Genomic DNA, 19,920 nt, shown 5'->3' with positions numbered 1-19,920 from the left:
ATGTCCCCTTTGCTACCCAGCCAGCTAATTAACTGTATCCATGCCATCCTGTTTGTCTGTTTAGATTGTAAGCTCTTTGGAGCAGGGACTGTCTTCCTTGCGCTAGAGAAATAATTCATAGCAGTAGGAGTAGTTCAGTTCCAAATTCACGTAAGTGGCAATAGCTGCCCCCTCCTCAGGCACCTCTTGCTGCACTTTTGATCATTTTGGCTGCATAGGTTACCTAGGGTGATGGGCAAAGTTTTCATTAACCCCTGATTCAGGAGGTGGTGCTCCTGCTCACTTTGAACTTGGATTTGGGAAGGCTAGTTACAAGTTCAAACCCAAATCCAAGATAAGTCACAGCCAGCCAGGTGCATTCTGGCCTTCAGATCCATTTTGTTCTATATATATTTAGAAAATCACGACATATGTGCTAATGTTTCCAAACAATCCAGGGTGGTAACTGAACATATCTTATTCCTTCCTGGACACAGTGATAACTTTTTCAGAGCACCTTCCCTTTTGGGGTCTCCGTGTCTGCAGACCAACCCAAAAGTACAACATAGCACCCAGGGCAGGGCAGTAACCAAGCTTGCTCACCCTTTGTGATGTACTGAGACCCTGACCCCTAGACATCTAATATTGATTTTTTAAAAATCTATCTCTTCGCACCTAGATCCTGCCTCCCATCCCCTGTGGCCTCTAATTGTAACCCATTGGCTTTGGAATATACCAGAATAACCAGTAACAGTCACCATATGACTCCAGAAAAAGGAGGACGGATTGATACATCTGGGTTCTTCTTCCTTTGCTTTCAATGGATGTAAAACCCAGATGTCTTTATCTGACTTCCTTTTTCTGGAGCCATGTGGTAACCCTACCCTGGAGGCCAGATGTGCTAGTGACATTCATCACTGACATCAAATGCTAAGGTTAGACATGGGAACAGAGGGAGGGCTGGATCTGCCCAAAATGGCAGAACAGAAATGGTTGAGACTGGAAAACTTCCTTGAGGAGCCGAAAATCGCAGCTGGATCCTTAACTGTGAGGACAGGTATAAGTAGTGTGACCATATGGCTCCAGAAAAAAGGACTGAGACATCCGGGTTTTACTTCCATTGAAAGCAACCAAGATGTCTCAATCTGTTCTCCTTACTTCCATTGCTTTCAGTCCGTCCCCTTTTTTCTGGAGCCATAGGGTCACACAGTCTTTTTCTGTGGTCATGTACCGTGTTACTGTGTAAAATGCTGCTCTCTGGGATGCTTGTACAGTTTGTGGGGTGGGGTTTGTACAGTGTGGTGCTTTGCCAGCAGATGGTAGCCTTTGCACAGAGATTTCGGACTCCAGAGACCAAACGCTAGTTTCTTTGGGAAAGAGGGAAGAACTTTTCCTAAATATCCTGATCTTCAGAGAGACCCTTTCGCAGCTAACCTCCTGCCTCAGGAGCAAGCACCAATGAACTCCAGTCGAAAATGTGCAGAATATGAAGCTCCAGCTGTAGCTTGAAGGGAGACAAAGTCCATTTGTCTCCAGGAGACCCACAGAAGCCAGATCACAGACTTAGGCCCGTTCCAGCCTGTTCTAGCAACGAGAGCCCGCACACAGCTCTGCCTGGGCTCCTCACTAGAGAATGACACAGGGACAAATTTTTCCCCGTCCCCGCGGGGACAAATTTTCCCCACCCATCCCCGTGAGTTCTTTTCCTATTCCTGCAAGCTCCGTCCTCACCTCACAAGTGTTTGAGACAGTTAAGGCAGAGCTGACAGGGACGGGGACAAATTTATCCCCGTGTTATTCTCTACTCCTCACCTCTGCACTGCAGCACCCCCTCCCCCTCCCCAGCTCTGCCGTAGCTCGTACGTCTTCAACTGCAGGCCGTGGTCCACCTCTTTCTATGATCTCTTGACCCCACCCATGCCCCATGTGTGAACAGGGGGGATTTATTGGGGGGGGGGGGGATTTTGCAGCTTTTCATTTTGCTTTGGCTTTGACTGCAAAGTATTTGCTAAAAATGAAAACCAAGCAAAGGGATGAAAGAAATGAGTTTTCAGATTTCCTGGATCAGCTCAGGCGATCTGGCTTCATTTATGGTGAACAAATTTATACATGTATGGAAAAGCTGCTGCAGTCATGTTTTGCCATCCTCTTCCCCATGACGTCCCCTTGTTATTCTGCAAGTGCCAGACACAGAGAAATCTCCGCCTTTTAGCTTTGCCTTTTGTATCCATGAAAGGTTGAAAGAACTGCAGAACATGAAATTACTGTAAATATATAATATGATTTATATAAACAATTCTCCGGCTGCATAAGCTACAAAGACCGGTGTGCAGGACCGGAGAGAAGCTCTTTTGAAGAATCATGCATTTCAAAAATTAGACACTTGTCCCATAAAAACATCTGAAAGGATTTCTCAAAAGAATGAGCTGACAAAAAGCAGCCCAGATCGATACAAAAGATTCTCTTTAGCTCTTTAGAAAGTTTAGTAGGAAGCAGAGAGGCAGTGGAACAGTGGGGTGGAGGGAGCTGGATTAATGGACACCAAGAGGAGAGAGAGAGATTCTGCAGCAGAGCTCAGAGACAGACGACACCTCCCATCCGCCATCCCCTACCCTACCTGAATGGATTTCACCTTGAGCAACAACTGAAAAAGGCATGGCTTAAACCCCTAAACCCCCAAATCACCCATTTTTCCTGCCATCCTGGTGCACCTGTTGAACGTAAGGCCTCACTCGGCCAGGGACAAAGGCCTTTCGAGTGTTTATCGGATTCTGTCAAGGGTCCCAGTCTGCAACGGAGGAGCCCAATATTGCAATAAAAGCTGAGCTCTTAAAATCAGGAACCAAGGAAAGGGAACAAAACCCCAAGAGCAAGTGGGGAGTGGGATAGAACGCGTCAACCTTGAGACAAATCATCTTTATTTCTGTAAATTTTAAACAAACACATGAATAAAAAGTCCTTATTGTGAAAGGATCCCGTGAATGACCCGACACACTGCGTGTTTCGGCCTCAGGGGTGTGTTTAGGTCCACTAAGTGTCCCTTCAGTGCTGGGAATAGAAACTTTCAAGAAAAAGAACTTGTGAGCACATAAAGGACACGTAAAGTAGCTCAAAACGCAGAGAAACGTGTTCTATCCCACTCTGCACTTGTTCTACTTCTCATAAAATCAGGCACACATTTGGTTCTTAAACGTGGCCCTTATGTTCTGCTGAACTCTGGATCTTTAAGCTTTTGGTTGAAAATTCACCTAAATTCAGGGCAGGATTAAGTCTTTGGTGGGTCCTAGGCCCCGCCCTGCCCCTGTCCTCCCTCCAGGCACATCTGCAGAAGGCCAAGTAGCACCTTTTCCTTCTTCATTATTCAGTGCAGCCAAACTCATGGTCTTCAAAAGGCTGAGGCAAGCAGTTACTACACACTGACCCAATAGCCTTCCCTCTGATGCAAAATCCTGGCTGGACCTTTGGAAGACTCAAGTTTGGCTACACTGAATAATGAAGAAGGCAGCTGAAGGCAGTAGTTGGATGACTGGAGCCGGGTCCCAAGGCAGCTACGCTGACATCAGTGGAGCAGGCAGTGTTCTGGGCCCCCATGAGCTGTTCGGGCCCCAGGCACATGCCTACTTGGCCTACCCTTTAGTCCTGCCCTGCCTAAATTTTGGAGGTTAGTGAAACTAGGAGCATGAATTTAGAAACTCAGTCCTAATAAATGTTCAAAAAAGCTAATTTAGGACCCCAACTGTCAAAGGAGTCTAAAGTATTTGACTATCAGCCCCCTGAGCCTGACAAGTATTTGAACATTAGTGTGGGGTGTGGGGGGGGGGTGTGACAGGTATTTGAACATTTGTTGGGGGGGGTGACAGGTATTTGAACATTTGGGGGTGTGTGGGGGTATGTGTGACAGGTATTTGAACATTTGTGTGTGGGAGTGTGTGACAGGTATTTGAACATTTGGGGGGGGTGTGGGATGTGTGACAGGTATTTGAACATTAGTGTGGGGTGTGGGGGATGTGTGTGTGACAGGTATTTGAACATTTGTGTGTGGGAGTGTGTGACAGGTATTTGAACATTTGTGTGTGGGAGTGTGTGACAGGTATTTGAACATTTGTGTGGGGTGTGGGTGTGGGTGTGTATGCATGTGCACTGTGCATACATGGATGTTTTTGTGTTACTATGTACCTTGGGTGAGCTTTCCCAGTTGCTGTCTGCCTTGTAGAAAATACCAATTTAATAAGAAACAGAAGTGTGACCTCAGGGCTGAGATTAGGGGCTGAGAAGTAGAATCTGAATATGAAGGACTGGATATCAGATCTATTGCGGGCCTGGCAGGGTCCTGGTGGTGAGTCTGTGTGGCAATGCCCACATGATAGGTGAAGAGTTAAATAACAACGGACTGCAGGAGCCTGAAACAGAGCATCAGGTCCAGAGGGATAGGAGGCTTCAGCTGGTTGCCGTCTAGACGCAGGTATCTCAGGCTGGGCGCTTTCTCTGGCTCGTTGATAAAGACTTCATAAGACAAGAAAGGCAATGGACAGATCTCGGTGCCATTAATCTCTGAAAGGCAAAAAAAGAGGGTTATACCTATGTCCATGAAAGCCCCAGACTGAGGTGACAACGGCGATGGCCCTAGAACTGTCAGTATGCAAATACAGCCACAACACGGCTGCAGTTTCAAACTCTGAGATACTTGTAGGAGAAGGTAGAACCATCCCATCTCCTTCAATCACTTGACTGCCAAGGATTAACTCTACTCTCCAGTCAGTCTTAGTAGATGTAGTGCAGAATGCTTTTCGGCTGCCTGGGAAGATTGCAAGAGCTTTCTAGTCAGTCACAGACTTATGTTGGAAGCTGAGAAGATGCTCCTCCCAGAAAGAATCACCTAAAGCGCCTGGTGCACACTAAGCTGCCATGGTGCCACCAACCAGGCTGGCTAACAGTTCTTCTTTCATTAAAAGTCAAAAAGAGAGGGAAACTGTGTTGGGTTGGTGGGTCTCCCTTTGAGGCCTTCAGCAGACTGACCTATGCGTGAGTGTCTCTACACAAAACCATGTCAGAGAGAAGGTTCTGGGGCCGAGGCAAATATCAAGTGTGAATCTCTGCTACTCACTGCTGGCAACCTCTGAAAGTGACTAAGGTACACTTGGGGGGGGGGGGGGGAGAAGATCCTGGGAGTCTTCAGCTGATGGGACTCCCTGCCAGCCATAGCAAACGTAAAGCACTGCTGGGTGGACCTGAGGCCAAAGTGGGAGTTTCTTGCCCAACCCAGGCCCACCTGTGGCTATACCACTGATATACGTATTATTTTGAGAACAGAACTGGGCTGTCAGTGCACAGGATTAAACGTCAAGAGAATTCTTGATACTAAGAGAATGACACAGTGATAGAATTCATCACCATTCCAGTCCCTGTTGATAACCGTGGGAAACCATCCCCATGTCATTCTGTAAGGAGAGAGGGAAGAATCAGAGTGTGAAAGGGCCCAGCCACTTACCCTCATGCCTTCCATTGAAGAATGCTGTTGTAGAAAGACTGAGGTTGAATTAGACACTAAAGAATGACAGTTATCTGCGAGGACGGGAACAGTGATGAATTCAGTCACCACAAGCTTTCACAGGATATAATACTTCACTTCCCTTTGTGGAATCAAGAGTTCAGACTCTACCACCACAGTGGGTGGATATCTTTGCAGTATTGTTATTGTAGAGCACATTAGAATCTAATTTTAATTTAAAAAAAAAATTTATATATACAGTATATATATATATATATACAGTATATATATATATATATATATATAGGTTGGGGTTTTTTAATAGGATCCTTTTCTTTATCCAAAAAACTTCAAAAAAGAGAGTAACGACTAAATAATACTGAATTCTCATTAACCTAACCAAACTGCACATAAAGAGAACCTGAAAATAAACAAAATAATGATAATTGTTCTGAGTGAAAAAACACCATGTGATGCCGCTGGTAGGCCAAAGTTGATGGTGTTACCTATGACATCATAGCACAAACCCTCCTTACCTCCTCAATGGAATAATGAATGAGAAAATCACTTATCTTAGACATTCTTCATTCACTTCCTGGAGAGGTTGTAGAGCACCAAGGCACCATCCAACAGCTGGCAGTCAAAGTCCAAAGGTTCCCAAACAAAACCCAAAAAACTAAAAAAATCAAGTAATCTATAAAATCCAAATGCAAGATAAGTCCACAATTCACTCTTCATCATGCATGATGAATTAATATGAAGTTGATGAAGAGTGAATCGTGGACTTATCATGCATTTGGATTTTATGGATTACTTGATTTTTTGAGTTTTGTTTAGGAACCTTTGGACTTTGACCACCAACTGTTGGATGGTATCTTGGTGCTCTACAACCTCTCCAGTAGGTGAATGAAGAACGCCTAAGATAAGTGATTTTCTCATTCATTATTCCATTGAGGAGGTAAGGAGGGTTTGTGCTATGATGTCATAGATAACACCATCAACTTTGGCCTGCCAGCGGCATCACATGGTGTTTTTTCACTGAGAACAATTATCGTTATTTTGTTTATTTTCAGATTCTCTTTATATGCATCCTTTTCTTTATAACAAATAAGTGTCTGTGCAAATGCTAAAAACAGTCCAGGGAATATTCAGCCAGCAGCGGTCGGCATTTTTTAAACTTTCACCATCTCCAGCTATGTTAGACCTGTTTTGCATATTGTATAATGCAAGTATGGACTGGAGGAGATAAGCTTATAAAACGTGTTGTACCCTCAGTAAAGGACTTGAGGAAAATTCTACAGCCACGTAAAAATGATGCATTTGGAAAGAGGCTGCCTCTTTAAACCCTAACCCTACACAGGTCATTTACAGGGCGCACACATACGCCAGGTCATTGAATAAATGGCCATTAACACTCGGGGGGCTCCTGGCCAACTAAATCGCCTCTTCAGGGTATACTATTAATTTTCCGTGGCACATAATTAGTTAGTGCTGCTGAAAACCAGCTATTATAGGGGCGTTGCAGGGGCAGAACTGGCACTTGACTAGTTCAATAGGACCACATAAAAGTCAGTCCTTAGCTGGCTCTAGAAACCTGGAAATTCAATGCCCAGCAAAATGTTGATCACCACTGGTTGAATATCGGGCCCCTCGTTACCTGTGACAAGGCCTTTAATATGAGCTCCATATTGTGTTGACAAAAAGAAAAGGTACGTTAGGTCTGCATTAAGAAAATAGACATTGGCAAGCCCATAATTTTGCAACAACTTTGCAAACACACTTATATATCCAACTCACTTTTAATGGCATTGTGGTTCAGATAGAGATGCTCTAGCTTTGTATTGATGAATGGAACTTGAGTGAGATTGTTGTGGGCCAGGTGAAGCACTAGCAAGTTGGAGATATTGAAAGCATTTTTGGGCAGCCCTTTGTCAGACAGCTGGTTGTAATTGAGCCTGAGGAAAGTTAGGTTGGGGAATTCTTTGAAATAATCATTCGGAATGTCCTCGATACTGTTTCTATCTAGGAAGAATTGATGGACGGTGCTAGGCACACCAGATGGCATCTTCCGGAGTAGGTTGTGAGCTAGGTTTAGCTGCATGAGGTTCTTCAGCCCGTTGAAGGTGTTTTTGTTGAAGACGCCATCACTTAGCTTGTTGTGGTGTAGGTCCAACAAGATAAGTTGTTCCAGTTTACTGAAAACACCAGTAGGAATCTTGGAAATTTGGTTCCTGCTCAAACGCAGTTGCTCCAGACTGGTAGGAAGAAAAGATGGCACCTCCTTCAACTGGTTCTTCTCTAAGTACAAAAAGGTGAGATTGTTCAACTTCTGCAGGATTTGTTTGTCCACCTTCTGTAATCGATTGTTATCTAGGTTGATCCATTTCAACTCTGTGGAATTTTTAAAAGACTCCTCCTGTAGGTTATCAATGAAGTTGTTCTGTAGGTAAAGGTAATGTATGCGAGATGGGATTAAGGGAACCCTCCTCAGGTTTCGACTATCACAGTACAAAGCATCAGGGAAGTGTGTGGGGCAGAAACATTCCCTAGGACAGTCTGGAAAGACAGATGGAGGGCCAGGAGGAAGGGGAGGGGGCAATTCAGTTGGTTCTACTGGCTCTGCGACAGGTGGTGTGGGCAACTGTGGGGATTTGGCACCAGTGGGACGAGGTTTACGCCTTTGCCCATTCACTTCAGAGATCAGAAATAAGGTGAGAAGAAGCAACAAAGAGAAAGACAACTTCATGGTCCGAATGTTCACCTGTCGGAAAGATGAGAGAGCCGTTACAGAAAGGTTGGTGCATTTTCTCATTGATTTCTCCATTGAAAGGTTTAAAACATTTAAAAATGTAAAAATCAGTTCTATGACTTGGCGTTATTAGGGCACTTAGGTGGGTAACTGGCGCCAAAAAGTGTAAATTACCCAGTAAATGCTATGAGCTATTCTACAAACTTTCTGTGAAAATTGCTAAGTGGCTATGGTGCCAGCTTACCCATATAACCTAGAATACTATGTTTGGTGGGCTTCTTGGAGCGCCTTCCTTGGCACCTTCCAATGGTTGCATCTAAGTTTTGGCCACTATAAAAGCTTTGGTGTGCTACAAAGCCATAGAGAAAATGCTCTAATTACAGCTTTTGTGACTCCAGGTTCTAGAATTGCCACTTTAGGGTTAAAGTGCATTATAAATACATTTCTGTGTTGACACGTGTGAATCTATCAACACACGCGTGAGGCACTAGGGAATAGCAAAGCAAATTTTAACAGTTTCCAATAATTCCATAATATAGTTGCATCCCCAACCCTATTTGTCATGTCTGTCTGTCCAAGTTAGACTGTAAGCTCTTCTGAGTAGGAACCATCTATAAATGTCACTAGGATATCCCTAATGAATATACATTAGAGACATTTGCATACCGGCCACTTGCATTATATGCAAATCTCTCTCTTGCATATTCATTAGGGATATCCTGAAAACTAGGTTTATTATATTTTTCTCTGCGAAACCCCAGACACATGACCCCGCCTCCATCCCCGCCCAGTTCTGCCCCCACAAAGCCTCCTCTCCTCTTCTGGATGAGCTCCATCTGTGACTGGGGGGCCTCGAGCATGTGTGGGTGGGTGTGACATCATCCGCCTATGCTCAGAGGCTCTCCAGACATGGCCGGAGCTCATCGGGGCTTTCCAAAACTCGGACAAATGCTAGGCTTTGGAAAGTCTGGCTGGGAGCCCGGACAGTCCTCTAAAGAGAGGACATGTCTGTGTTTTCCTGGATGTCTGATAACCCTACTGAAAACCCTGCTGGCCTGTACAGTAGACCCATTTGAGTAGCTCTGCCTTATGTATTCCCTGGAAACCGGATAAAACGCCATAGATTATCCATAATATATGGGAGGAGGAAGGAAGGGACATGCTCGGCTGATACGTTTCTTCTGACATGGCTACCAGTAGTACAGTTTAAATTGATAGTACTGGCATTTAAGGTACTGTGTTTATATCATCAATCTTATCAACAAAATACTATGGGATTGTCCAACTTGCATATGAAGATTGAGTCGGGGAAATTTGTTGCTGATACCCTCCAAAAGCCTGGTTCAGAGAGCAGACTGGGAAACAGGACCCTACAGGAATGAAGGTACAGGTTCACAATCCTTTATCCAAAATACTCGGGACCAGAGACTTTCCAGATTTTAGAATTTTTGGGTCTTTGGAATGATGTATTGCCAGTGACTGTACAGATTCACATGTCGCTCTACGGTGTCCTGCTTTGATGACATCACTTCCTCTTTCCTTCCTGGCTAGATGTGACAGAGAACAGCCTGTAAGGGCTGCAGCAGACAATGAATATGAATCACTGAGGCCACCAAAGACAAGTTAATTGAATCATGTATATTTAATAAGATAACTAATGGGCAGACTGGATGGACCATTCAGGTCTTTATCTGCCATCATTTACTATGTTATCTCAGAGGAAATCCAGTGTACGGTACGATGACCAATATCAGCAAAGAGGGAATTCTTTAAAGTGACTTTGGAGCCTGGTTTCAATTTTAATGCTAAAAGTGAGCTTTTTTGTACAAATTAGCAATGCAACAATGTTGCAAAAGAATTTTGGTTTTTAGAATTTCAGATAAAGGATCATGAACCCGGACTGCATTATGTCAGAATCGACCACTAGACTTTGGCCATCAGAAAACATGTAACATGGATGGTCAGGATTTGGTTGCCAAAAGGGTAATTTGGTTTGAGTTGTGTTAAGTGAAGGCTGGGGGAAAGTAAACCAAGGGATGCAGGATAGATGATGAAAAGAGCCTTCTTGCTGCTTTGGGAGATACAGTGTGTCCTGTGTTACTTGTGTAAAGTTTTTATAATTAAATAAATTCTGCAGCTGTGGTTTTGAAAAGGTTTAGAAATCAGAAAAGGAACCAAGAAGACGGATACAGGAACTTGTTGCAGATTGTTGGAGACTTCATTTGAAAGGAATGTAGTGAGGAAAGAGCCCGAAGAAGCAGTCGGAAAAGCTAGCTGAGCTCAGCTGAAGGCACAGGGCCAGCAGGCGTTTGCTTGCAGCTGTGAGAGAAGCCGAGCCACACTGGTCAAGCAGGTGCCATCAACAGGAGGATGGAAGAAAGAGACAAACAAAATGGAGGTCAATTGATACTGTGAAGCTTAACAAATGAATGCTACTGCCTGGATGACGCCAATGCAGCGAAAGCACAAGTCATTCCCCACCCCAAAAACATTCAAGACAGAAAAATCTGCAGACAATTGTCTTCTGGAATGATGAAGGACTTTTGCTTCTGTAGTTCATGCCACACAAGACAGCTGTAACCGGGGAGAGTTATGCCAACACAATGATCGCTTTGTGGGAGTCAATCAAGGAGAAAAGATTAGGAAAACTCACAGAAGGTGTGCTGATTCTTCACGATAATGCGCTGTTGCACGTGTTACGACAATCGCAGGCTGCCGTCCACTGGGGAATTTAAGGCATAACCCCCCCTTACTCCTCCAGTGGTCATGACTCCCTCCCATCACCCAAAGAATGAAAAAACCTCCCCAAAATCCATAGGCTTCCCATTAGCTGATCGTGGCAGAGGAATCCCCATCAGCTGAGCCAGTTTCAGGGATTCCTGGTGTCTCAACTGACGGGGATTCCCCCCTGCCAGAATCAGCTAAGCCGCGGAGCCCTACACCCCTCCCCCTGATATCTCTGCTCCACCATCCCTGAACCTCCCCTTACTTTCGGAAGAGAAAACAGCAGGAGGGAAGCTCACTTCCTCCTGCCTACAGGGCTGCATGCTGCAAATGACAGGGCTTCCCCTTCCAAATGCATCTTGGGATGCAGTGGGAGGGGCCAAAGGTCCTGATTGGCTCAAAATGGATGTTAGGGGAAGTCCGGGGTGTAGGGCTCTGTGGCCTAGCTGATCCTGGTAGGGGGAATTCCCATCAGTTGAGCCACCAGGAATCCCTGAAACTGGGGAGTCCTTCTGCTGCGATCAGACGAGGTAGTTGGTGGGTACATCTGCAAAACTTGCTTTTGTATGTTTTTCACGTGGATGATTTTATTTTTGGAAATGGGCAAAAAAGGTAGACGTCCTAAGGACTAAAACTTATACCTAACTCATTTTCAAAAATAAAAAGGACATTTGGCAGCTTTGAAAAAGGACATTTTTCTTCCTGGGTTTGTGGACATCTTCCACAAAACGTCCAACTTCAGACCTAGGGCTCCTTTTACTAAGGTGCGCTAGCGTTTTTAGCACACACGCTACACGGAAAATACTAACGCAAGCTCTATGGAAGTGTTAGCGTGTAGCGCGTGCTGAACACGCTAGCGTACCTTCGTAAAAGGAGCCCTTAGTCACACTTTTGATTATGCCCCTCTATATGTTAAAGAGGCAACTGAGTCTAACAGTAGGAAACAAGTTCTACAGTACTTTCTATCCGTAAAGATTCCACATTACTAAGACAAGGGGACACTCCATGAAGGAGAACATAGCTGAATCACGATCCCTCCAGTTCTTTGCTTCTTTCTGTTGTCCTGGAGTGGAGGTTCTTTCTTAGAGTGTTTCAATCATAGAGATCTGAGAACTTCCACTCAACAAATAGTTAAGCTGTGAAACTCGTTGACAAAGGATGGGGTAACAGCAGTTTGCATATCTGAGTTTAAAAAAAGGGTTTGGACAAGTTCCTTAGCAAAAGTCCATTAAGTTTCTGCCAGATACTTGTGATGTGGATTGGCAACAGTTGGAAGCTGGATACTGGGCTAGATGAGCCATCGGTTTGACCCAATATGGCTATTCTTATGTTCTTAAGAAATGAGAAGAAAGAGAGAGAAAGACAGGCATCAAAGATGGAGGAGGAAAATGAAGAAGAGAAGTGAAGTGATGAAAGAGAAGACCAAGAACAGAGTCATAAGAAAATTGCAATCTCCCAATCTATAATGGAAGGGTTCGGGTGGCCATTTTAGTTGGCTTTGCAATTAAGATACTGAAATATCACCCAGTTAATGTATACTAAGGGAGGAAGTTATCAAGATAAGGTTAAAGTGGGCTTTACCCCGGAAGTCACCAACCCGTACCTCAGTCCTGCAGGTTTTTCACACTTGTGGTATATGAATGATGCTGCTTTTGAGACACTTGGGAGCAACATTGTTCCACTGGCCCAGGTCCATCAGGCTGCCAACATGTGACCCAATGCTCCAGGACTCTCTCAAAAAGGGACTAGCAAGGACCCCTCCCCCATAGTAACATGCCAATCTGAACCCTTCACAAATAGTGTGCTCACTATTGGTTAACACCCCCCCACCACCACCTGAACGTGTTCCCCTCCTCAATGGTCTCTCTCCCCCTCTCCCCAGTCTACCTGACTCCAAAAATCCCTTGTGTCTAGTGGTCTGGGAAGGAGCAAGTCCACACATCCCTGCCCTCGCCGGGGAGGCCTTTGAAAGGCTGTGGTTGGGAGGAGTCCTGGAGGGGGCTTGGCGGCCCTGATGCTTCCATTTTGGGCTGCGGTTATTTTCTTGTCTGTACTGCAGCTTGCAATAAGCACCTAGCTACATAATGCTTAGCTGTGGTATAATATTTCCATGTTAATGAGCTGCTTTACTTGCATTTGAATGTTCAACATCTCATTACTATGTATGCCTGGAACAAACTTCCTGAGTCTCTGGCAGTATCAAATCCAAGCTAAAGGACCACTTTTTCGAGCTTGCTCTCAACTCCTGACTCCCACTCACCATAAAATGACTTATGTCCATCCTATTATTCTCTCTGCAAGAAACTCCCCAACCCCTTATATGTCCAAATTAGATTGTAAGCTCTTTTGCCTTTCAGTGCAATAGAAATGATAAATGGTAGTTCAGGTTTATTGCTGTAATGCGTGATCATTTCCCCCTCATGGTCAATGTTTTCCTGCTTCTGTCTCCCTAAAGTCAGCAAAGAAAACTTGGGTTGCCCTGTGCTCTGACCGCAGATCCTGAAACGTCAGCGTTTTGCACTGCATGTGGTGTATATGGGTCTCTGCTGCAAAGCTTCTCCTAAATACAATTCCCCTCCTGAACAAAGAGTCTCCACGGAAAATTCTGGAAAGAATATCGCTAATACTGCCATAGTCAATCGCTGACACAGTGTTCAGACCCAGATCCAAAATGGAAGTGTATTTTGGGTGATGGAAGCACATGGGAGAATGTGACGCAGTGGTTAAAGCTACAGCCTCAGCACCCTTAGGTTGTGGGTTCAAAACCCATGCTACTCCTTGTGACCCTGGGCAAGTCACTTAATGCCCCCATTGCCCCAGGTACATTAGATAGATTGTGAGCCCACCCGGACAGATGGGGGGAAAAATGCTTGAGTACCTGAATAAATTCATGTAAACTGTTCTGAGCTCCCCAGGGAGACAGTGTGAAAATTTTCAGCCTCTGATAACCAGAGCTGGTATTGTGATGTCATAATGCCTCATTCCACCAATAAGAGCCAACCTCATCAGTGATGTCACAATGCCTCATTCCACCAATAAGAACCAACCTCATCAGTGATATCACAATGGCTTCATTGTCCTAGACTTGTCTCACTTCTACTACATTGGTTGAAACTACAACCTCAGCTCCCTGAGGTTGTGGGTTCAAACCCTCACTGCTCCTTGTGACCCTGGGCAAAACACTTAATGCCCCCATTGCCCCAGATATATTAGATAGATTGTGAGCCCAGCTGGACAGATGGGGAAAAAAGCTTGAGTAACTGAATAAACTCATGTAAACCTTTCTGAGCTCTCCTTGGAGAACAGTACAGAGAATTGGATTAAATAATAATATACCATCCCCCATTCCTTAAGAACATAAGAACTGCCATCTCCGGATCAGACCTTCGGTCCATCAAGTCCGGCGATCCGCACACGCGGAGGCCCTGCCAGGTGTACACCTGGCGTAATTTATAGTCCACCATATCTTTATATGCCTCTCTTAAGGAGATATGCATCTAGTTTGCTCTTGAAGCCTAGGACGGTCGATTCCGCAATAATCTCCTCTGGGAGGGCATTCCAGGCGTCAACCACTCTCTGAGTGAAGCAGAACCTCCTGACATTAGTCCTGAACCTGTCCCCCCTTAGCTTCATTACATGTCCTCTAGTCCGTGTCAAATTGGACAATGTAAATAATCTTCTCTGCTCTATTTTGTCGATTCCTTTCAGTATTTTGAAGGTCTCGATCATATCCCCACGCAGTCTCCTTTTCTCAAGGGAGAACAATCCTAGTGTTATAAGTCTATCCTTGTATTCCAGTTTCTCCATACCCTTCACCAGTTTTGTTGCTCGTCTCAAAAAAACTGGTGAAGGGTATGGAGAAACTGGAATACTTCCTTTTGGAAGTCTGGGCTCTTGGGAGAGGACCTGGTAAAGGAAAGGAACATGCACAAGATCTAAGGAGAAGAGGGGGCGATCCAGGGTGCAATTGAAGGATTCTCCACTCCTCACACCCTGGGCGCATTCCTGCAGGGCTGAGTAATCTCCGGCTTTACTGACGTGTTCCTGCCTCCTGTTCTTTGCTTGATTCTATCATTCCCAGCTGGTGCTGGTAACTATACAAAGGCATCAGGGTTTCTGATAGTTCCTGGAGCTTTCATGGAACCAGCGTAAATATTCAGCATTAATATTATTGTGAGTTATAAATGACCTATCAAGATTGATGCTTTAGATGCATTTATTCATTTTGATGTTTTTGGACATGTCGGTTTTGTTCTCTCTTTCTTTTCGTTATTTATCTAGGGTTGTACTCTGCCTTGTTTAAAGGCCGAATATAAATAATAAAGTCTAAATATGAAAAGATCCAATCCTTGAGGGTGCTTCAGTCCGCTTCATCAGAGCACCACCGTTATTCTGCTTATAACATGACTATAACATTTTCTATCAGATTTATTCCATGGGCCAATATCAGAAAAGGCCTCAAGATACTGAAATCTGCGCAGTGCTCAGAGGCACGCTCATTGGCGCCAGGGCAGGTAGAAGAGGGCAAAAGGAATCTGCTCTCAGCATTGCAGTGGGCATCTTCTGTTCCTTGGATTTCTGAGCTGCCATATAGCCAGGACTGACAAAATACCCTCTTATTAATGGCTGAAGATGAAAGCTCGGAAAGTGCAAAGTCACTGCGCTCTTGTCCCAGGGATTTAAGAGTTAGCTCTCAATCTGAAGCCCGACAATGGTCCTTGTGTTAGCGCAATAGACTTTGGCGGCTTTCCACTCTTTCCTCTTGGACATTTAACTAATTGTAGCAAGGGTACTAGAGATATATTTCATTCAGGGGGGGTGTTTATAGCATTAATGCTTCTCAAAGAAACATGATTTCTTCTTTTATGTCACATAGGTTATCTGTGTAGAAGATTATCCAGAACTTCTATGGATTACTACATAGTTTATGACTCCTGAGGCAGGAGGGCTTCCGCCGAAACACGGCTCCATGTTGAGTCAAAGAGTTTGAAAAGCTCTCTAACTCCTACTTCTGTTTGATTTGGTCCAATCCCTGTGTGGGGCTGTTCCCTTTACCTTTTGGGCTTTCTTTGTCAAGATAGTCAATGGACTTCTAAAAACCTACAAGAGGGGAAAGGGGATGGGAGTTGGGACTTGTACACATTCAAAGCAGTTTACATATTTACAGGTACTTATTTTGCATCTGGGGCAATAGAGGATTTAGTGACTTGCTCGGAGTCACAAGGATTCAATCCCACAACCTCAGGGTGCGGAGGCAGCAGCTCTGCTTCAGAGCCTGACTGTGATGCTCTTTCCAATTCCCCTATGCACCTTTGCCGGGGGGGGGGGGGGTGTATATGTCTGCTCTGTGTTCTGTGGGTACACTGCAAAGGTTAGTCGATGGTTGTGGTGGTTCAGTTTGCTGGATATTTGGGGGGATCAGGGTAGTTGTGGGGGGAAGGAGTATTTTTTTGAATGCGAGGCTGTGAGGAGGGCAATAGGGCAGTTGATAATTTTTGAAGTGGCGGTTTTGGGGGTGGGTCAACTTGCAGGGTGGTGATGTAGGTGAGGGAGGGTAAGTTCGGGGGATGGAGAAGTGTCGGGGTAGTGGAGCAGCTAAAAGGGTTTGTTTTTGTCAGGGGGAGATAGGTTTTGGGATGGGGCAATTTGCAGGGGAATGTTTTTGATAGAGGTGAAATTTGTGACGTGGTGAGGCTGTTACGGGGTGGGGTGTGGTGGCAGTTGCAGGGTAGTTTGGGAGGTGGGACAGAGGGTGGGGGAGTTTACAATGTAATAGGGCAGTTAGAGGGGTAGATTTGGGGACTTGGAGCCCCCCTTCCCCCTATCTTTTCAGCTTCGGCACGACAGCAACAAACTTGCTGCTCGCGTCAGCTTTGGCGCTCTCTCTGATGTCACATCCTAGGTGCAGGTCTCGGAACTGATGTCAGAGAGTGCCGAAGCCAACATGAGCAGCAGGTTCATGGCTGTTTGCACTGAAGGGAAAAAGGTACTGGGGGGAGGGAAGGGGCAGAGAGCAGGAGGGGTGCCAGCGCCCCGAGGAAGACCGCACCCCCTTTACTAAGCCACCGGCTGGTGTAGTTTAGGGAGAACTGTTATTGGGGGTGGGGCAGTTGTGAGGGCAGAATAAAAAGAACAGAAGTGATGCTTTAACTAAGGAAGCAGAGGAGATGGTGAGGAGGGGCCACAAGTCTCCGAGAGACTGAAAGGAGGGTGAGGGGAGCCTGGGAATCCACATTTAGCACACTGGACACTCAAATTGGGCTTGATTGCCGTCATTTGCTCTGTGCTCCCCCCCCCCCCCCCCCCACCCCGAATCTGGTCTGGAAGGCTGTCTTCAGGGATACTGCATAAGAAATAAGGACCAGGAAACATCTGGTAATATTCAGAACCACACAGCAGATAAAAGAGGAAGGAAAGGAATGCTCTGATGTTGAGATCTGGAGATTTGTGTGCAGGGAAAGAGAAGGAGAAATGTTTCTTGCAGTCTGAAGGACAGAATTCACAGCATCTTCTCTGGAAGAAGTCATCCCAATGCCCATCTCTTGCTTCTTTCTTTCCTTGCCAGTCCCATTAAAACTCCTTTCTCAGGGCTCCTCAGCTATACGTTTTTCATGTCTTGCTGATTCACTTCATTCTCTTTACAATTTACAGGGCTGGTTAGCAATTGGGGTGGGGTGGGGGTGTGTGGAGAAGGGTCCCACTCCTGTTTCCATAGAAATCTCTTTGCAAAATGTTGCACGTTAGCAACACAACTGCAGATGCAATATAAAAGTTTGGTGGGGGGAGAGGGAGGGCAGCAGAACAAACATTTCTGCAAGAAAAGCTTGTGATATGTCAAATGCAGAAGCAAATTAGAAAAAAAAATAAAGAAGGCAGAGAAAGGAAAAGAAAAGAGGCAAGGCAGGAACAACGCCTGAGAAGAACTGGGGAGCTGGAGGGAAGGTCCTGCATGATGCTTACCTGGCATTCACCTATCCTGTGCTCTCGGCGGGGCGTCTCTCCCTCTGCACTGCTCTCTCTGTCTGTGTGCTGTGGGCTTCCTCAGACACTGTCAGGGAGGAGAATGGAAGGGAGGGAAAAAGGAAGAGAGAGAAAGAGAGAGGGAGGGGGAGAATGCTGCAGAGGGAGAGGTGGGAAGAGGATTGGCAAACACAATAATGCCTTTATCTGGCTGAAGAACTTTTCTAGGGCTTGTGTTTACTTCTGAGACGTCTCACGTTTAAAAATACTTTCCTCTGGAGATCTTGGTGGGGAACGAGACAGTTCCCTTTTTGTTTTACCAAACAGTGTTATCACAGCTAAAAGACATTATCCCTGATGAAAAACTTAGCTGAAATGTGTCCCCCATCATACTTCCAGCTCAACTGGAACCAGAATTGGGATTTGGCATCTTGAGCCTTCCTTTACAAATGTTTGGGGGAATTTAATCCTTCCCTCCCTAATCTTGTGTCCTGGACCAGGGCCACTTTCAAAACAACCTGCGGACAATCTGACCACTAGGTGTCGTCTTTGAGCAAGGGCTGTAAACACTGGTGTGGCCATTAGAGGAGACCAAACTGAAGACCATCTGAGTGGTTCAGCACAGCATTGCCACTGAGCCACTCATGGGAGAGTGTCATTAAATTCCATGGCTCTGTTGTCAACCTTTAATAGTCGCTTCAGAGGTTTCATAATGTGATGGCAGTGGGATGTCTGGGAATAAGTATAAACCCCTGGGTTAGGAGAAGGGACTGACTGACTTATTTCTTTATTACATTTCTTACTCCGCACCATCCAAAGTTCTAATCTAGGCAAATTACAATGGACAGCCGGTGGCATTTACAATACAGGAACCCCTTCCTTCCTTCTGTGAGCCTGTGCGGAGGGCTCAGACCTTGGGAGAATGACTGACCAACTACCAGATGGGGTCAGTCTACCTCACCAGGCAGGCTGCTCTTTCACGCCAAAGCCATCTTTTTGTCCTGTCTGGATTCATAAGAACATAAGAATAGCTTTACTGGGTCAGACCAATGGTCCATCAAGCCCAGTAGCCTGTTCTCACGGTGGCCAATCCAGGTCACTAGTACCTGGCCAAAACCCAAGGAGTAGCAACATTCCATGCTACCGATCCAGGGCAAGCAGTGACTTCCCCCATGTCTTTCTCAATAACAGACAATGGACTTTTCCTCCAGGAACTTGTCCAAATCTTTCTTAAAACCAGCTACGCTATCCACTCTTACCACATCCTCTGGCAACACGTTCCAGAGCTTAACTATTCTTGAAGGGAGTTCTGAGAGAAGAGGAATCCTCTCTGGGTAAGGGAACATTACTTTGCTCGGAAATATAAGGGAATTTGTACTCTTATTGATAAAATCTGTTTTAATTTCATTAAAAAAAAAAGCAAACAATATAATTAGCTCATTTACCCCCCCCCCCCCCCCCGTTTACAAAACCGTAGCATGGTTTCTAGCACTGGCTGCAGTCGGAGCTGTTACTGCCACAGCCAGCGCTAAAAACCGCTCTATGAACATAAGAACATAAGAAGTTGCCTCCGCTGGGTCAGACCAGAGGTCCATCGTGCCCAGCAGTCTGCTCCCGCAGCAGTCCATCAGGTCCATGACCTGTAAGGTGATCCTTTGCCTAAAACCCTTCAATCCCCTTTATCCCTCTGTCTATCTATACCTCTATCTGTATCCCTCAATCCCCGCATCCATCAGGAATTTATCCAATCCTTCTTTGAAACCCCATAATGTACTCTGTCCTATCACAGCCTCCGGAAGAGCATTCCAGGTGCCCACCACCCTCTGAGTGAAAAAGAATTTCCTAGCATTGGTTCTAAACCCTAAAGGGGGGGGGGTTAAATAGTCTTGTAAAATTCAGCCTTAATTTAAATGTAATTGCTGTCGCCCCAGAACAGTAAAAAGGAAGGTATCAAGTCTAAATGTTTCCCTTAGTTTCGTCTACTGCCTCTCTCTCAGGGCAATAGGATATTTTCATCAGC

General features: G+C 45.3%; 1 protein-coding gene across 1 annotated transcript; it reads right to left on the bottom strand.

The window, feature by feature from the left end:
- Positions 1–2,240: 2,240 nt before the first annotated feature.
- Positions 2,241–18,054, bottom strand: PRELP (proline and arginine rich end leucine rich repeat protein). Its single transcript, XM_033919310.1, has 3 exons — positions 17,901–18,054; positions 7,265–8,228; positions 2,241–4,530 (listed from the first exon to the last, which is right to left on the bottom strand). The coding sequence occupies exons 2-3, from the start codon at positions 8,211–8,213 to the stop codon at positions 4,355–4,357; spliced, it is 1,125 nt and encodes a 374-aa protein (XP_033775201.1). The 5' UTR covers positions 8,214–8,228; positions 17,901–18,054; the 3' UTR covers positions 2,241–4,354.
- Between the last annotated feature and the right edge of the window lie 1,866 nt (positions 18,055–19,920).

Source organism: Geotrypetes seraphini, chromosome 13 (assembly GCF_902459505.1).
Source record: "Geotrypetes seraphini chromosome 13, aGeoSer1.1, whole genome shotgun sequence".
In the NCBI taxonomy this organism is placed as follows: domain Eukaryota; kingdom Metazoa; phylum Chordata; class Amphibia; order Gymnophiona; family Dermophiidae; genus Geotrypetes; species Geotrypetes seraphini.
The sequence above is the reverse complement of the archived record's forward strand: the minus strand, read 5'-3'. Positions and strand labels throughout refer to the sequence as shown.